The 16,795-nt window shown below is 46.5% G+C and overlaps 1 protein-coding gene across 32 annotated transcripts in view; it reads right to left on the bottom strand.

Annotated features, from left to right (window-relative positions):
- MICAL3 (microtubule associated monooxygenase, calponin and LIM domain containing 3) overlaps positions 1 to 16,795 on the bottom strand; it is a 1,875,796-nt gene that overhangs the window by 1,300,520 nt on the left and 558,481 nt on the right. For all 32 annotated transcript variants that reach the window (XM_085652129.1, XM_085652139.1, XM_085652136.1 and 29 more), the window contains 2 exons: positions 8,750 to 8,851; positions 7,335 to 7,490 (listed from right to left, as the gene is read on the bottom strand). In XM_085652129.1, the coding sequence (XP_085508255.1) occupies positions 7,335 to 7,490; positions 8,750 to 8,851 (258 nt within the window). The remainder of the gene's footprint in view (positions 1 to 7,334; positions 7,491 to 8,749; positions 8,852 to 16,795) is intronic.

The raw sequence follows: 16,795 nt of genomic DNA, 5'->3' as shown, positions 1-16,795 counted from the left end.
TATTCAGCTGAGGATACTTCACCGATCATACATGACCAGGAAAACCTTGGCGAAAATAGGGTCTAAACCTGATGACCTTTGTTTGAGAATATGTGGACAACAAGCCACCTTCTACCATATCCTGTGGAGCTGCCCAGCCTTATGTATTCTTTGGGTGGGAGCCTCGGATCACATGCAGACGGCCTTGGGAAAGGAGATAGTGTTGACGCCACAACTGGGACTGCTGAACATATGGGATGCAACTGATCTCGCTGAAGTAGAATAGCAATTCACAACACTAGGGTACACGTTAGTCAAACGTGAACTGGCATGAGGATGGGGGGGGGGGGGGAGCGAACCCACCATCCACTATTGTGTGGGCTAAAGAGCTAGATAGGTGCATGTTGGCAGAGTCGGAAGTCTTTGTGGCTAGGGATGGCCCCCAAAAAAGGAATCGGAAATGGTCCAAGTGGAATAAGTATCGTGGAGATATATGTGTGTCCCCTATGAACGAATTGGAGATGAGCAGGAAGGCGGAGAGGGTTGGGAATCTTTGATATCCACCTAACTCACTGTATGCACATGTAATGTACTGATTAACTTGATAAATGTTGCTTACCTATTTTTGTATGGCTGTCAATAAAACCAATAAACATGGTTAAAAAAAAAAAAATGGCTGTTCAAGCAATACCTTTAATGTTTGTCCTACTGGGAGGGGGCAGGGGTAAATTTAGTTTTAGGCAGTTTGTAGCCACCCAGTTGCTGATTGCAATGATGCCAGATTGGAATTTTGCGGCAATTGTTTCTCCATCATTATGAATTGCTAGCACCAATTGTGTGTCATCGGTGTAGGAGGTAATACCCATCCCGTGGGCTTTGATGACCTTGACCAGGTCCGACACATGGATATTGAAGAGTGTCGGATTTGTAGTTGCCAAATTTGACTAGTTGTGTACGATTCGAGAAGAATGAAGGCCGTAGTTTTTTGGCCTTCTGTTTGATGCCAATATTCGAGACACGGTCGATCAGAGTGGAATGATCGACCGTGTCAAAGGCTGCAGACAAATCCAGCAATACAAGCACTGCTGTGCCACCTTGATCTAGGATGGATCTAATTTCATCTGCTGCTTTAATGAGGGCTGTTTCCGTGCCATGGCCTTTCCTGAAACCAAATTGAGTTTCGTCCAGGAGGTTGTTATCTTTGATGTATTGGGCCAGTTGTGTGTTCATTAGTTTCTCAAATATTTTGGCAGGGAAAGGCAGACTTGTGATGGGCCTGTAATTTTTTGATTCCAATGGGTCGAGATGCTGCTTTTTTAGTAGTGGCTTGATAATGGAGTTTTTCCATGTGATGGGGTAACTACACCAGTTCCAGTGTTTAGTTGTATGATACCATGTACTGGGGGGGATCCTTAGGGGACCCCCTCAATACCGGTGTAGCTTTCACAGGGTCTGCCAGCCAGCCCAGGCTGCTGCCGACCCTAGACAGTGTTCTGCACCCTTGCTGATGAGCTCAACTCTGGCAGGGGAAGCTGAACAAAGGATTTCCCGGAAAGGAGAGGTGTGACCACTGCTCCTTTAGAATTAGGTAGGGTGGGCGCGCTTCTAACCAACAGACTACATTGAAGGGCATAAACCAGTTTTGCCCAGTTTAGAAGCCCTTGGCTCCCGCTCTGGCGCAAAGCTACAGAAAGGACAGGGGAGTGTCTATCCCCTGTCCAGCTCACTAGATTCTGCCATGTTGAATCTTGGCCTCTGGGAGCATCTTACTGGCTAGGCCAGCTGAGTAGTGTCCCCCCTACCTTCCCCCTCCCCCGATAGGTGGGTCACCACAGAACAGGTCCTTCCCACTTTTATGGTTACTTAAGGTCTCCCTGAGGGTGGGTCCTTGGATTCATCTGGACAACATCTTCAAGGATAGACTGCCTGTCTTCCCAAGATCGTACAAAGACTCTTCTGCTTGTGGACACTGGAACTTTGCTTCTTCTTCGAGACAGGACCAGAGATGAGACTACTCTCGGCGGGAAGACTCCTGCTGCAACACTGTCTGCAATGCCCTTCAACTTTCTGCAACTCTTTGGTCGTGCATCCTCCGAATCAGCAAGGACAGTCTGCATCCAAGCAAGAAGAAATCTCCCTTGGAGTGAAGGAGTTACTTCCCTGCATCGACGGGCACCTCTATGTAGATGACCAATTTGCTGTTTCCCTTGTTGGCTCTCTCTACGGAAGATCTTCAAGAAGCCCCAGTCTCAGGCATTGCACAGCACCAAGAACACCGTCCTGCCTGCATTCTCTGCACCATGGGCATCCATCTTCTGTGTGCTGCTGAAATTTCCCCGCGACTCCCTATGCCTGTTACCAGAGGGTCCTCGAGGGTCTCCAACGATTCTAGCTGCCTTTCCCGCGTTCTGGGGGCAGGCCCGACTTACCCTTGCTGGGTTAGTGCCACAGACCTTGCTGGTATGCATCGAAGCATCTTTTTTTGCAATCTGACTGCTGCGGGAGGCAAGGCTTTTTGGTGGTCCTGGCAGCCACTGACCTTCCAGCATTCCTCATCCATTGGGGGACAGCTCGTGGACGGCTTCTGTGCTCCTGCATCGTTACCTGGGCTCCACAGCTGCTTCCTCGACCGTTGTGCGGAAGCAGGTACCTCTAACAAGGATTGGCATTGTGCTCCTGCTCCTCCTGGACACCTCCGGGGGCTTTGGACTCTGTTCCCTCTGCTTTCAGGTACTTCTCGTCCAAAATCCAAGTTTGGGTACCACGGTCCTGGTCCACAAGTCACTGCTGCCACCGGACTTCCAAGATCCTTAACTGGTTCCTTTGGGCGGTTCCGACACCACTTCATTCCTATGCACCCGGGCTCCCTGGTGTAGGTATCCTGGTTCCCTGGGTATCCACGGATGGGATTGCTCTCTAACCTCCTTTGATCCAATTGGTGTATTCAGGGTCCTTTGGGAAGAGTCCTGAAACAAGAAAATACCAACCGCGACTTACCCTGTGTTATCCTATGGATGTTTGACCCGGTGTAACCACTCTGCAACCAGGCTCCTTGGGGTCCCTAGCTACTCACCTCTGTGGGCTTCTTGCTTCCCCTGGGCTTCTCCATATTTGGATAACAGTCTCATTTTGGTACTTACCTCTTATACCACTTTCTTTATATATGGTTTGGCCCCCTATAGGGGCCCCTCTGTTTTTCAATGCTACTTCATTGTTTCTAAAGTATTTCTTCTTTGTATTTGATATCTCTGGGTAGGAGCTATACCAAGTTGTGATAATAAATACTACTGTATTTTTGTTAACACTTGTGTGGTTCTTTCTTGTGTGAAAGCTTACTGACTCAGTTGTAAATGTACTTGCTTTACACCCTCCTGAATAAGCCTTAGCTGCTCTCCACGGCTACTCCTTAAGAACTTTGGTTATCAAGGACCTAAACAATATCACTAAGGGTTGCCTGGACTCGGTGCACAATGCCTCACCATAGGTAGGACACTATATACTCAGCCAGTCTCCAACAGGAGTGTACTGTACAAAATGATCATTCTCCCCATGCTGTTTTGCATTATGTAGAACACACAGTGTTCAATGCCAGACACTTATTTTGACAGCATTGATAATTCACTTTGTGTTATGGAACAGCAACGCCCAAGAATAGCCCTGAGTGCACTATACAGATCTCTGTTTAATGGGGGACTGGCACTTCCGGACAATAGGGCCTATCATAAGGCAGCACAGCTTTAATTACTCGAGTAGTAAGTTAACTGCCCACAAAGTGAAGCTTTATAACAAAGCGGTCTCCCGGCTTTACCACACTATACAGACAAATGCGCCAGACAATCTAAGGGGACTCAGAGAAATGGGAAAGGGAAGTTGGGGCCCTGGGTGAAGTAGACTGGGAGGCAGCATTGATGCATTCCAGGGAAGTGGCCATTAAAGCCAGGCTACATTTAATACAATTTAAAGTTCACCACAGGGCTTACTACAATGGATCCAGAACCTACATAATGGGGAGGACAAGCACCCCGATGTGTCTCCGCTGCCATACAAGTGAGGGCACATTCCTAAACACACTCTGGGGTTGCCGGAAGGTGTCAGACTACTGGGAAGAGATAGTTGGTAAGCTGGAATCAGTCTTGGGGGATCCCATTCCTAGATCACCGTAACTGATTATCAGGGGTGGTTAGGGGATAAATCAATGCATGGAGGCAGAGAGTGGTGTATGACAGCAGGGTTGCCCTAAGAAATTCAAGAAAGTCTGGGGGCACTGGAGGACATATCACATCTTGACAGACGGTTTGACGATGGGCCCTTGCCGTACTGGCGCCTGACTGAGAGAAAAGGGACTGACTGGGTTGTCAGCACCAGAGAGAGATGCTGTCTGGAACACTTGCTGAGACATTAATTGTTGGGTAGGTGGGGACTGGTTTGCTGAACACACAAATGGGATTGTTGCGTGTATGTTTCTATCTCGTGCTGCTCTGCAAAAAGAATTGAATATATATATATATATATATATATATATATATATATATATATATATATATATATATATATATATATATATATATTTATTACATACTGGCAGTCGCCAGTAGGTAGTTATAGTTAGGACTCTGTTTCCATAGGAAAACCGCAACATTCTATTTGGAATAACTTTGGCGCCGGTCGACGAATCCTCGCGAAATTTTCAAAATAGGTGGGGCGCTACGCTCCGCTCCGCTCCTACCCTGAAAGTCTCGGGGGGGATTCGTCAAGCGGGGGCTGAGAAAAAAGGGGGGTCCCAAAACGCGTTTTTCCCATGCATTTTTCCATAGGACCTTTAGACACAGCTACAGCCCGAACGGCTGAACAGAGTTACTTGAAATTTGGCAGAGAGGTAGTCCTCAGGTCAAGGAAGTGCCTTTTGTAGGTCTGGTGTAAATCTGTTCAGTAGTTCCTGAGAAAATAGCATTTAAATCAATATATATATCTGTGGCAGCTTACGGTGCGCTTACCGTGCGCTTACGGTAAGCTTACCGTACGCGTACGGTGCTGTGCGCGAGCGCGATTCTGATTGGCTGTTAGATCTTAGTAAACATTCGAATCGGTCGAAACCAGGAAGCGGCGGCCGCGATTTTCTCTCTCGCACTCTGAGGGGGGGAGGGGGGGGGGGGGGGGGGAGGAAAAACAAAGGCAAAAAACATGTAAAGGGGCTGTTTAGCTCCTAACCACCTAGCCTTGATGAAGGTGTCCCCAAAGAACCCCCAAGGCCAAAAAGTCAATTTTTTTTTTTTTTGGACAAATCGCCGATTACGCTTACCGTACGCGTACGGTAATAATTATAAAAAAAAAAAATTATCCATACTCTCCCCAACCCGTGTGCAAACGGTGCCCGAAGTGCACCATTTGTGCATGGCATATATAAATAACTGAAAATTTAAAAGATTACCTTTCACAACAAAGCGCATAATATGTCCTCCATGTGCGCACGGTGCGCGAAGCGCATCGTGCGTACATGGCCCATCCAGCGTAACGTGGGCACGTTCGCGCACCGTGCGCACATGGCCCATCCAGCGTAACGTGGGCACGGCACTAACTGCGTAAAGTGGGCGCGCGGTGCCTCACTGTGCGCGCAGCGCACCGTGCACGCACGGAACGAACTGCGTTAAGTGGGCGCGCACGCCACGAATGGCGTAAAGTAACTTAGCATTTAAAAACCCGTACAAATTCACTGAAAAAACCATAGGTTCCACACACGTTATAGTTAGGAATTAGCATTTGAAAAACATGGCAAATTCACTGAAAAAACCATAGGTTTCACACGTTATAGTTAGCTGGACATTTTACTGATAAAAAACAATGAAATTCCCCCGTTATAGTTAGTGCAGGCAACTATAACTCACGCGACCGCAATCCTCTGCTGATGACATATGTGTCTTTATGAAAAAAAAATATTTGTAATATATGTATAGCTAAAATTTAATGGAAGAAGACATGGGCAAATAAGTGTCTAAATACAGTATTAGCATCAGCAGAGGATTGCGGTCGCGTGAGTTATAGTTGCCTGCACTAACTATAACGGGGGAATTTCATTGGTTTTTTATCAGTAAAATGTCCAGCTAACTATAACATGTGTGAAACCTATGGTTTTTTCAGTGAATATTATATATATATATATATATATATATATATATATATATATATATATATATATATATATATATATATATATATATATATATATATATATATATATTTGTTTTTTTTTTAAAGAATGGGAACGGTGCCGGGATTATCGAAATTGGGACCGGAATCAGGAAAGGTTGAGATGGTACAACCAGCGCCTGTCTGAATCCATCAGTGGATCCAAGTGGTCTGACTGGCACCGAGGGAGGACCCATCGGTGGGGAACCAGCGGAGGCCCCTCCCAAACCCACTGGGCACAAAGGCACGCCAGTGGGGACAGGCTGCCCAAATATAAGGGACACTGATACGGCCTCGAATGACGACATCCGCTAGTCTCGTCGGATGACTTCAACAGACAGGGCGAAGCCGAAGTCCTCTTCGATATCTTACTCTCGGCTCCGACAACTTTGACTGTGACGAAGATAGATGGCTATACGAAGGATTCCGGGACCTTCCTCTCGACAGATAGAGACAGTCACGGCGTCGCACGTTGAGCGGCAAGGAATTTGAGGGACCGCTCCCTCGGGGCCTTGGGGTGCATAGCAAGGCAGTTGACAAGGACTTCACAATGTGGTCACGCTCAAGGCACCAGAGGCAGACGAGGTGCTGGTCCATCCTAGAGATCAGTCTGTGACAGGCGTCGCAGGGCTTTAAACCAACCTTTCCTAGTGGATATCCCTGCCACACCAGGAGAAAGATCTAAAAACAAAACATCACCAAAACGTTTTTTAAAAAGTCAGTCAAAAAAAGAACTTAGGTTAGCGCTCTCCAGATCTATGCATACTGGCGCAGGAAAAAAAGAATTGCGGTTGGCCCATTGGGGTGGCGCGTATATAAGCACCACGAATGTAACTTACGGCACGGACGACTATGCCAACGCCACACAAAGCTGAATGCCGCCATCTACTGGCATGCATGGGTACTGCTCATGATAAATTTCCAGATCCAGTCTGGAGCCTGGGGATAATTCTGTGGTAAGGAATCTGCGGCTGGAAGTCTCCGTCATTTCTTTTGACTAATGCTTACTCAAGGTGTTGTCGAAATCTTATTAATAGGCAATTCAGTGCAAAGCAATAGGGGATTCTGAAGTACAAATATTGCAAAGTCAGACGCCACAATAACAGACTTTATTCAACTTATGTGTTTCAGCTTGTCTGCATGTTTACTAGTTCTGTAGCAACAGGACTGACCTGTGGCTTCTCGGAGGTCTTGGAAGAACTTTTGGTTGAAGATGAAGGCCACACCACTGATTTCTTCTACTTTTGCCTCAGCTGTTGTGTTCCGGTTGATAAAATTTGCTGTGATGGCAATCGCCAGTTTGCCACGGAACTCTTTCCGACGAAAACCTATTTACCGAATGGACAGAAAGATTAGACAAAAAGTTTTAGAATAAACATTATAAGTTTGGGTAAGCAATTATTGGTTTGAAGAAATCATCCTCTCATATTTTAATAAGCACATAATGCACTGATCTACCAATTATTAAATCCTTCAAATAAATAACTGAACTGAGTGTAGATTTTGATACACAGATTCTCTAGACATGGGTATTTAAAAAGATCAAAAACACAAAAGGTGATGGGAGGAATGCTTGCAATTTGTCTAACCACTGGTAATCGCTCGGCCTAGCATTCCAACCCACTGTTCTTTTACCCACCATGCCACATCAGTTTAGACCTAGCCATATGCAAATCAGTCTTGACCTGATCCATTAAAAACAGTCCAGCCCGAATTGCAAGGCAGCTCCTTTCTAAACTGGACCACAAGCAACTCAAGACTGGGTTCACTCTGATTGGGGTTAGATAGGTGCAAGTCTAATTTTAATCTATAGAGTATAGAAAAGGCATGGAACCCCCTTCTTAGTTTCAATGCTCATCACAGTAAAGCATGGCTCATATTGGCACTAACAAAAGGTACCATTGGCTTTGAATTACTGTAACCTCAGAATACAATTTAAAACCAAAACCATTACTAAATAATAACAAAGGGATACATGATGGAAGCAAGTATAGGAAGCAAAATTTGCCCCACCAGCATTGGCACCGAAGTGAGCCTCTGTTAGTTGGATGTGAAAATGTTAACAAGCAAAAGGCCTCACGTTGCACATGGTGCAAGAGAGTCAATGGCTGAAGTGGGCAAATGTATTGCCTGATGCAGTATGCTGTGGTGGGAGGATGCAAAATGTGAATGGCAGCTGGACACCTTTACGTAAATGTAATTTTACTTATGAACACAATGATTATATCAGATTATGATGAAAAACCTAAACCCATTTTAGGTCAGTCCTAAAACGCACTTGGGAAGCACAATTTGGTATTTTTCCGTTTTTGGGAGTGAAGTCCTATCACACAGCACGGTCAGTCAAAAAAGCACTGTAGTAGGCAAACAGTCAAACTCTTGTATGCCAATTTTAGGGCAGCCCTGTATATGAGCACTTAGAACTAAGCCACCAAGTATTTAGACTCTAAATCAATGGCCTCGCATCAACTGCAGAGAGTAATACAGTAATGCAAACATATATTTCTACAAATTAATATTGCATAAGCCTTTCCATAGTGAAACAGAACAACATTTCTCAAATCCTTAGTAAGATTTGTGTATTTACCTTCCAGCGTATTCCGTCTGCCATCAGCACCAATGATAACATCAAACTCATACTCTGACACCATATGGGTTTTTGGATGGATCTCTGCTCGCCATCCTATTCCTTGAGAGAGAAAACAGTTAGTAGAAAGGATGCTGGACCACTATTTCAGATATACATTTTCTCCTTTGCAACCTTCTTGCATTTCTAGTTTGCATAATTCTCTGTTTCACTGGCAGCTTTAATTAATACAAAATTTACTAATGCAAGACTGCTGCGAGATCTCAAAGGGGGGTGGCCAGGCAGGTAACCGGGCTCACATGGTTGGGGTTGGAGGGGTGGAGGGGGACAAGGGAGGAATACATTTGCATTTAGCAACAGAAAAGATGGAGTGAAAATGTAGCTGACTAAAACACTACAGGGAATGACAGTCTAGGAGTTGTAGTAACATGCTTGTGCGTATGCAATCAACCTGCAACCCAGCCCAGAACCACTTAGGTTGAACTTCTATGATGCAACATCTGTAGGGGCATCTCAGTAATCTGAAACTGCAAACTTTCATCCATCGTTTATTCTTTGCAGTCTTAATCACGTTTACTGCAGAGCTGCACTACTGGAATCACGAGTCCAGCTGCAGCTTAGACATTCTTAGATAAATAATATTGTGCTCAATATCCTATGAGACAATAGGTGGGGAAAAAATTGAAAGTATAACTACTGATCTGTGAAGCATACATACACTGTAATAATAAAAATGGTCTCATCAGTTGGAAAGACTCACATTAACTACCCAAAATATTTTACTTAAGGTCTCCCTCACAAGTAGAACTGCCACTGTTCCTGAATGCATCAAATATTATGAATTTGCAATGAAATAGCTACAAAGGCATGCACATGGAAAAGTTAGGCATATATACACAAAACTTCACTAGGGTTATAAATAAAAAGAGATGTGGAATCTGGTCTTTTGAAAAAAAAAAATCAGAACAAAAGCACAGGTGCACCACACAACAAAACTTAGTCACAAAGGACAGTTATAAAGTAAAAATGTTCTTCAATTTTTTCTTTTATTCCATATTCATTTCCAGTAGGTAAAACCGCGTCAAATATAAAACATACTATACATAGATAAGAGTGGGCTAACTTACAGCCCATAGATACATCACACTTAATTTATATACTTACACATTGTAAACAAAGACAGACCGACATTCTATTACACAATTAGGAATTTACCTATTTACATTTAATGAGCAAGACATGAGTAGTTAATATTGACTAACACATTGTGAGGGCCAAGGGTGCCAATCTGCACAAAGATTTTTTGGACATAACCTCATTTTTACCTGTCTCAAGTTTCATCATATTATTCACACTTAACTACGTGAAAACAGGAAAACTATTGTCAATTCTTAATGGTTGCACAACAACAAGAAGAGAGGTTGCCCATAGGGGCTAAGAGCCAAGAGTGAACGGAACAATCAAAAATTCTAAAAGAGCAATATCATAGAAGACACCTAATATGTGCAAATTCCGACATGATATGGATACCCAGAATGAGAAACCAAAGTGTCAGACCAAAGTGTCACAGCGTGATCCAAGTAGTGATCAATCCCCCCATGCTACCCCGATCGACAGAGTGAGCAAAAGAAACAACGAGTACCCACCACTAGATGATGGTGGGGTCAAACACATCCATAAGCTGAAACGTCATAGAATTCCTCTCTGATGGGCTGTTTTCCCGTCCGGTGTTATCTATAGTATGGATGGAGGCAATTAATATAAGTTGCGATGTACACAGCAATGTATTCAAGATTGAAGCCATCTATATCTAAACCGCGACCAAGTGATGGCTAGAAGGCGCATCCCACAATAGGGATGTACAGCACCGTCATGTTAAATTGCGATGGAGCTCAGAGCAAATCATGTGGTAGTTTATCTAAAGCAAAAGAAAGGATATTGGAAATCCATCATAACGGTCCGAATGAGGCAAAACAAAACTTAATAGCAGAAACTCTGCTTGTATTGATGGTAAATCAGTGGGATTAGTAAAATAGCATGCCAAGATGAGGGATCCTAATGAGTAGGCACATACCTTCAAAGTAGTGCGTAAGGGCCTAAAAGGTAAAAACAGTCACACCTCTTGTACAGTAGCGGTCTCCACTAGGCCTAGAAGGAAATAATTAACCCAAATCAATGACATCCTGTCCATGTTTTAAGGTAATACTATCAGCTTAGTGATGAGAGCCATAACATTGTCTAGCTACACATTACTATTCTGAAACCCTCCTCTAGTATGTGACATCTTACCTATAGTATATCCGAACAGAGCAGACATCCCTTTGTAAGTATCTCATCAATTGAAAAGATGGAACGTGTTACTTACCTGTAACTGCGGTTATCCAGTATTGGTATCTTTCATAGATTCACATGCCTGAATCATTCCCCGTCGTCGGGATGGGAGTCACCGGTAAATAACAAAGCAATGTCTAGAAGACATATAGAGTAACAGGCCCCAAAGGGCCCTAGCTTAGAAAGCTATCCACATCCTTATGTAAAAAGGACCAAAGTTTGGCCAGTAGCCAATCAGCTAGCACCACCTTCTAGAACCCTCCTGGAAGGAGCCCTAGTCCCTCAGATTTTCGTAAGCACAGTGCTAAGTAGTTGTATCACTGAGAGATCCAAGAGAGCCCTTCCAGGGGAGGTGGGCGGGTTGCATGTGAATCTATGAAAGATACCAATACTGGATAACCGCAGTTACAGGTAAGTAACGCGTTCCTTATCCAGTATTAGGGTATCTTTCATAGATTCACATGCCTGAATCAGAATAGTAAGCAATACAAAGCACATTTTGGCAGGCACAGTAAATATACAGTCACTAGATAATAACATATCCATGTGAAAGATAAAGTATCAAAGAACCATAACCCAGGTAATGCCAACATAACAGTGTGAAATGTGCGTAAAGAGACCAGGATGGTGGGATGAAAAAGGAAAGGGCTCACCTCTATTGAAATAGATGACGGAGTACAGCGTGCCCCACTGCAGCATCCTTCATGATCTCCGTGTCCAGGCAGTAATGCCTGGTGAATGTATGCGGCGTCTTCCATGTGGCCGCTCTACAAATATCCACCATGGACACTCCTGCAAACAGTGCCATGGAAGTAGACATCGCCCTTGTAGAATGGGCACGAACTGCTGATTGCAGTGGACGTCCTGCCTGTTGGTGACAGAAGGTTATGGCTGAAGAGATCCAGCGGGAAATGCTCTGTTTGGTGATAAGTAGTCCTTTTCTAGGCCTACTGTATGCCACAAAAAGTTGATTAGACTTCCGAAATGTTTTAGTCCTTTCAATGTAAAACTTGAGGCAGCGCTTAACATCTAATGAATGAAGAGCCTTTTCTGCCCCTGTGTGTGGATTCGGGAAGAATGAACGTAGTATGATAGGTTCATTGAGGTGGAACTGAGTCGGAACCTTAGGGATAAACTTCGGATTCGTCCGAAGAATGACCCTGTCCCGTTTGAACTGAATGAAAGGGTCCTGGATTGAGAACGCCTGTAGTTCTCCAACCCGTCTTGCCGAGGTAAGGGCCAGCAGGAGTGCAAGCTTCCAGGAGACATACTTAAGATCTGCTCTGTGGATTGGCTCAAACGGGTGTTTCATGAGCTGAGCCAAAACCGTGTTAAGGTGCCAAGCCGGTGGTACAGGCTTCACTGGAGGAAAAGTTCGAAACAGCCCTTTAAGAAATTGTTTGATAAGCCTGTGAGACCACAAAGATGGACCTGTGGAGGACCTCCGAAAGCGAGATATCGCCGCTAGGTGTACTTTGATGGAGGCATGAGCTAGACCGGATTTTGCGAGATGCAGGAGATACGGTAAAATCTGCTCCGGGGTTGAAGAAAGAGGGTGCAACCCGTTTGTTTTGCACCATATGCAGAATCGTTTCCATTTCAGTGAATATGTCTTGTTGGTGCTATCCGCTCGAGCTAGGATTTGTCTGCAATCCGGAGGAATGTCTAAGCCCTGGAATTCTCTGTACTCAGGAGCCATGCCGATAACCTGAGAGACGCTGGATCCGGATGCTGAACCTGTTGATTGTGCAGCGTTAGCAGAGATGGAAACGGGTGCAGTTTGATTGGAGGTTCCAGGGAGAGGATGTGAAGCTCCGTGAACCAGTGCTGCCGTGGCCAAGCTGGGGCTATCAATATCAGAGTGCAGGGCTCCACCTTCATCTTCCGTAACACCCTGGGAATTAGGGGAAACGGCGGAAAGGCGTACGCAAAGACGTTGCACCATGCTATCGAAAAGGCATTCCCCAGAGACCCTTGTTGGGGATGCCAGCTTGCAAAGTGTTGGCATTTGGCGTTGATCTGGGTGGCGAATAGGTCCAGAGAAGGGGTGCCCCATTGAACGAAGATGCTGTTGAGGACTTGTTGGTCCAGTTCCCACTCGTGGCAAGTTGACTGCCGTCTGCTGAGGGAATCTGCCAACACGTTGTGGACGCCTGGCACATAATCTGCTCGCAGAGAGATGTTGTGAGTGAGTAGCCAACTCCAGATTTTTTGTGATTCTCGAGAGAGCGTCAGCGAGCGTGTTCCTCCCTGCTTGTTCAAATAGTGCATTGTCGTTGTGTTGTCTGTTCTGACAAGCACCATGGAGTTCTTGATTCTTGGGAGGAAAGCCACCGGAGCCAGGTAGACGGCGCGCAGCTCCAGGAGGTTGATATGAAGTGCCCTCTCTGTAGGGGACCATTTCCCGCTTATCTGCAGCTCCTGAAGGAAGGCTCCCCAGCCCTCCAGGGAAGCATCCGTGGTGATTATGTGGGGTGCTGCAGGAAGCAAGAAAGGCAAGCCTTTTGAAAGGTTCTGGGGAGACACCCACCATCGTAAGGCCTTCCTGATCGCGAGTGTGACTTGGATGACGTCGAAGGATCCTGTACACTGTACCCATTGATCCGACAGTTCTTCTTGAAGGGGTCGCATATGGAGACGACAATGCGGGACCAAGAGAATGCAAGAAGACATCATCCCGAGAAGGGATTTGAAGAGACGCACCGACAGCGTCCTTTCGGACATTATCCTGAGAGCCAAAGCCTGCAGCTTGTCCTTCCGTTCCTTCGATGGAAAAGCTTTCCGTAGCACAGTGTCCAGAGTAGCACCCAGAAAGTTCATGCGCTGAGACGGCTGAAGGACGGACTTCTCTCGATTGAGCGTTAGGCCTAGTGAATTGAAGAGCGTTAGACAGGCGTTTGAAGACCTGGACGCGCCCTGAAGAGATGGAGACTTGACTAGCCAGTCGTCTAGATAGGGAAGGACCTGATGATGGTGATGGCGTAGGTAGGCCGCCACTGGAGCTAGACATTTGGTAAAAATGAGGGGTGCCGATTTGAGGCCAAACGGCAGCACCCGGAACTGATAATGTCTGCCGGCCACCACGAATCGTAGGAATTTCTTGTGGTTGCGATGTATTGGGATATGGAAATAGGCGTCTTGCAGGTCTAACGACACCATATAGTCGTTCGCATTGAGCAGATGTAATACCTCCTGAATGGTGACCATACGAAACAACTGCTGTTTCAGATAGTTGTTCAGATTCCGTAAATCCAATATCGGCCTCCATTTCTTCTCCTTTTTCCTGATAAGGAAGAAGCGGGAATAGAACCCTTTTCCCCGTTGATTTGTGGGAACTCGCTCTATAGCCCCTTTTTGGAGCATAGTCTTCACCTCCAAGAGTGACAGACGTAGGTTTTTGGGAAGTGTTGGGCGGGGAGGGGTGGGAGGAGGGATTTGTATAAATTCCAGGGAATGGCCGAATTGTACTAATTGTAGGACCCAACGGTCCGTAGTTATTCTTCGCCAATTTTGGAGAAAGTGGGAAATTTTGCCGCCAATCTTGGAGGGTGGCGAGAAGGTGGAGGCCGGCCTTAGTTGTAAGTCATTGGCGTCTGGAGGGGCCCTTTTGCCTTCCACCTTTACCACGAAAGGAGGACTTCGTGTATGTGGATTGTTGCCGCTGTTGATATTGCGGCCGGTGTTGCTGGGAGGAGGAGAAAGAAGAACGTTGGTGGAATTCTCCCCTACCAGAGGATTGACCTCTTCCCTTGGGGCCCCGAAAGGAAGGGTTCCGGAATTGCAAAGCACCCAATGCTCTGGCACTATCCGTGTCTTTTTTAATCCCCTGCAATGCCTCATCAATGTGGGTGCCAAAAAGCAGTTGGCCATCGTAAGGCATGTCCAACACCTTAGTCTGGACCTCCGGTCTGAAGGAGGTTGCCTTTAGCCAAGCCTGGCGTCGGATAACTGCTGCGCCCGCTAATTGCCGGAAGCCAGTAGAAGCAATATCCATTGCACAGTCAATTATTTCCGAGGCCGATCTTTCTCCCTCAAGCAAGATCTTTTTTGCATCCTCCTTGGACTCCTCTGGCAGGTCTGCCATGTATGGTGCAATGTCTGCCCACATTTGGCGATTGTAACGCCCCAAAAGAGCCAGGGCGTTAGAGGCCCTCACCGTCAAGGCCGACATGGAGGAGAACCGCTTGCCAATGGTGTCTAAGCGCCTGCCCTCCTTATCAGGAGGAGCCGTCAGTAGAGCAGCCGGGTTGCTTGACCTCCTCTGTGCGGCCTGCGTAATGACCGAATCTGGCTTCGGGTGGCCCGTAAGACAGACCGGAGCTGTGTCTGGCGCTTTATATTTCTTGTCCAGGCGTGGTAACACTGGGGGAACAGAGGAAGGATGTTGCATAATTTTAACTCCCTGTTCCCAAATGTAGTCTATCATTGGTATCGCTCGCACGGACTTTTTAAAGGGTTCCTTAAAGTCATAAAGGAAGCAGTCTTGTTGATGCGAGGGCATCGGAATTTGAAAACGCTGGGCCGCTCTCTCTAAAATGTTATGGAAGCCGCCAATATCCTCTGGAGGCGAGTCGGCCGTGGTGGGGGCAGGAGAAGTCGGACAGGGAAGGACATAATCATCCCATTCGTCCTGGGGAGAATGGATCTCCTGAAGTTCTCCCTCTTCGGGCTCGTCCTCTTCTTCCTCATCTGTTGTGGGAGGAAGTGGCGTGGCAATAGGCTCTGATTGCAGCACTAATGGTGGCGGTCTTGCCCTTGGTGTTGGTGGCGCAACTGGTGTTGGAGGCGCCGGCGTCGGAAACCTCTGTTTGTAGTCCGTGATCAGGAATTGGAGGTCCGTGACCAGTGATGCAGGCAGACAAACCATAGAAGGTGGTGGCTGCACATATTGTGGAGGTGGAACCGGTTGGTAATCCTGGTCCAAGTCCTCATAATCAGATGTATCTTGGTATTTGACATGTAGCTGTGAAGGGCTTGTCGCAGCTGGGAACATACTATCCTCCTCTGAATTTTCCTCCTCGAAAAGCTGAGCAGGTGGCAAAGTAGGGATCCGACTGGGTGATGTAAGGGCCGGTGTTAGTGCCCGTTTGGTGATTTTGAGGTGCACAAATGTATTTGGCGTCTCAGAGTCAATAACTGTCGACGGGCCCGTTGACAGTAGAGGTGTAGGCGGTGTAATAGGCCTATGAGACAGCGTCGACGAGGACAGCGATGGCGGTGTCGTCGTCAGTGAGGAAGACGAGAGTTGTTTCTTCGACGACGACGTCGACGACACTGGTCTCGCCGACGGTGTTCTTGTCGTCGTCGACGACGGCGGCCTCGTCGACGGTGTCTTCGTCGACGATCCTGCTGTCGACGACTTTTTTATTTTCAGCGTCGACGAGATCATTTTACCAGCCGTCGACGATGGTGTTGTCGTCGTCGACGTGGTCATTGAATGGGATATGACCGTAGATATCGTCGCCGTCGACGAAGTTACGACTGCCGTCGATGGATGTCTTTTCGTCGATGAAGCCACCGTCGACGAGGTGGTCGTCGGCGACGGGGCAGAAACTGGCTTCTTAAAAGTAACCTGGATATCTGGAGGAGAGGTGATTCCTGGCATAGACGAGTTCAGAACCTCGGAAGACCTTTTGTGTGGCTTCTTAGGAGGTGGCTGCGACGAAGGGCCTGGAGAGGACGTCCTTGGTCGCTTGCGTGAGGAGTGAGAAGATA

This window comes from Triturus cristatus, chromosome 4_1 (genome assembly GCF_964204655.1).
Source record: "Triturus cristatus chromosome 4_1, aTriCri1.1, whole genome shotgun sequence".
NCBI lineage: Eukaryota > Metazoa > Chordata > Amphibia > Caudata > Salamandridae > Triturus > Triturus cristatus.
Note: the sequence above shows the minus strand (reverse complement) of the source record. Positions and strands in the feature narration are given on the sequence as shown.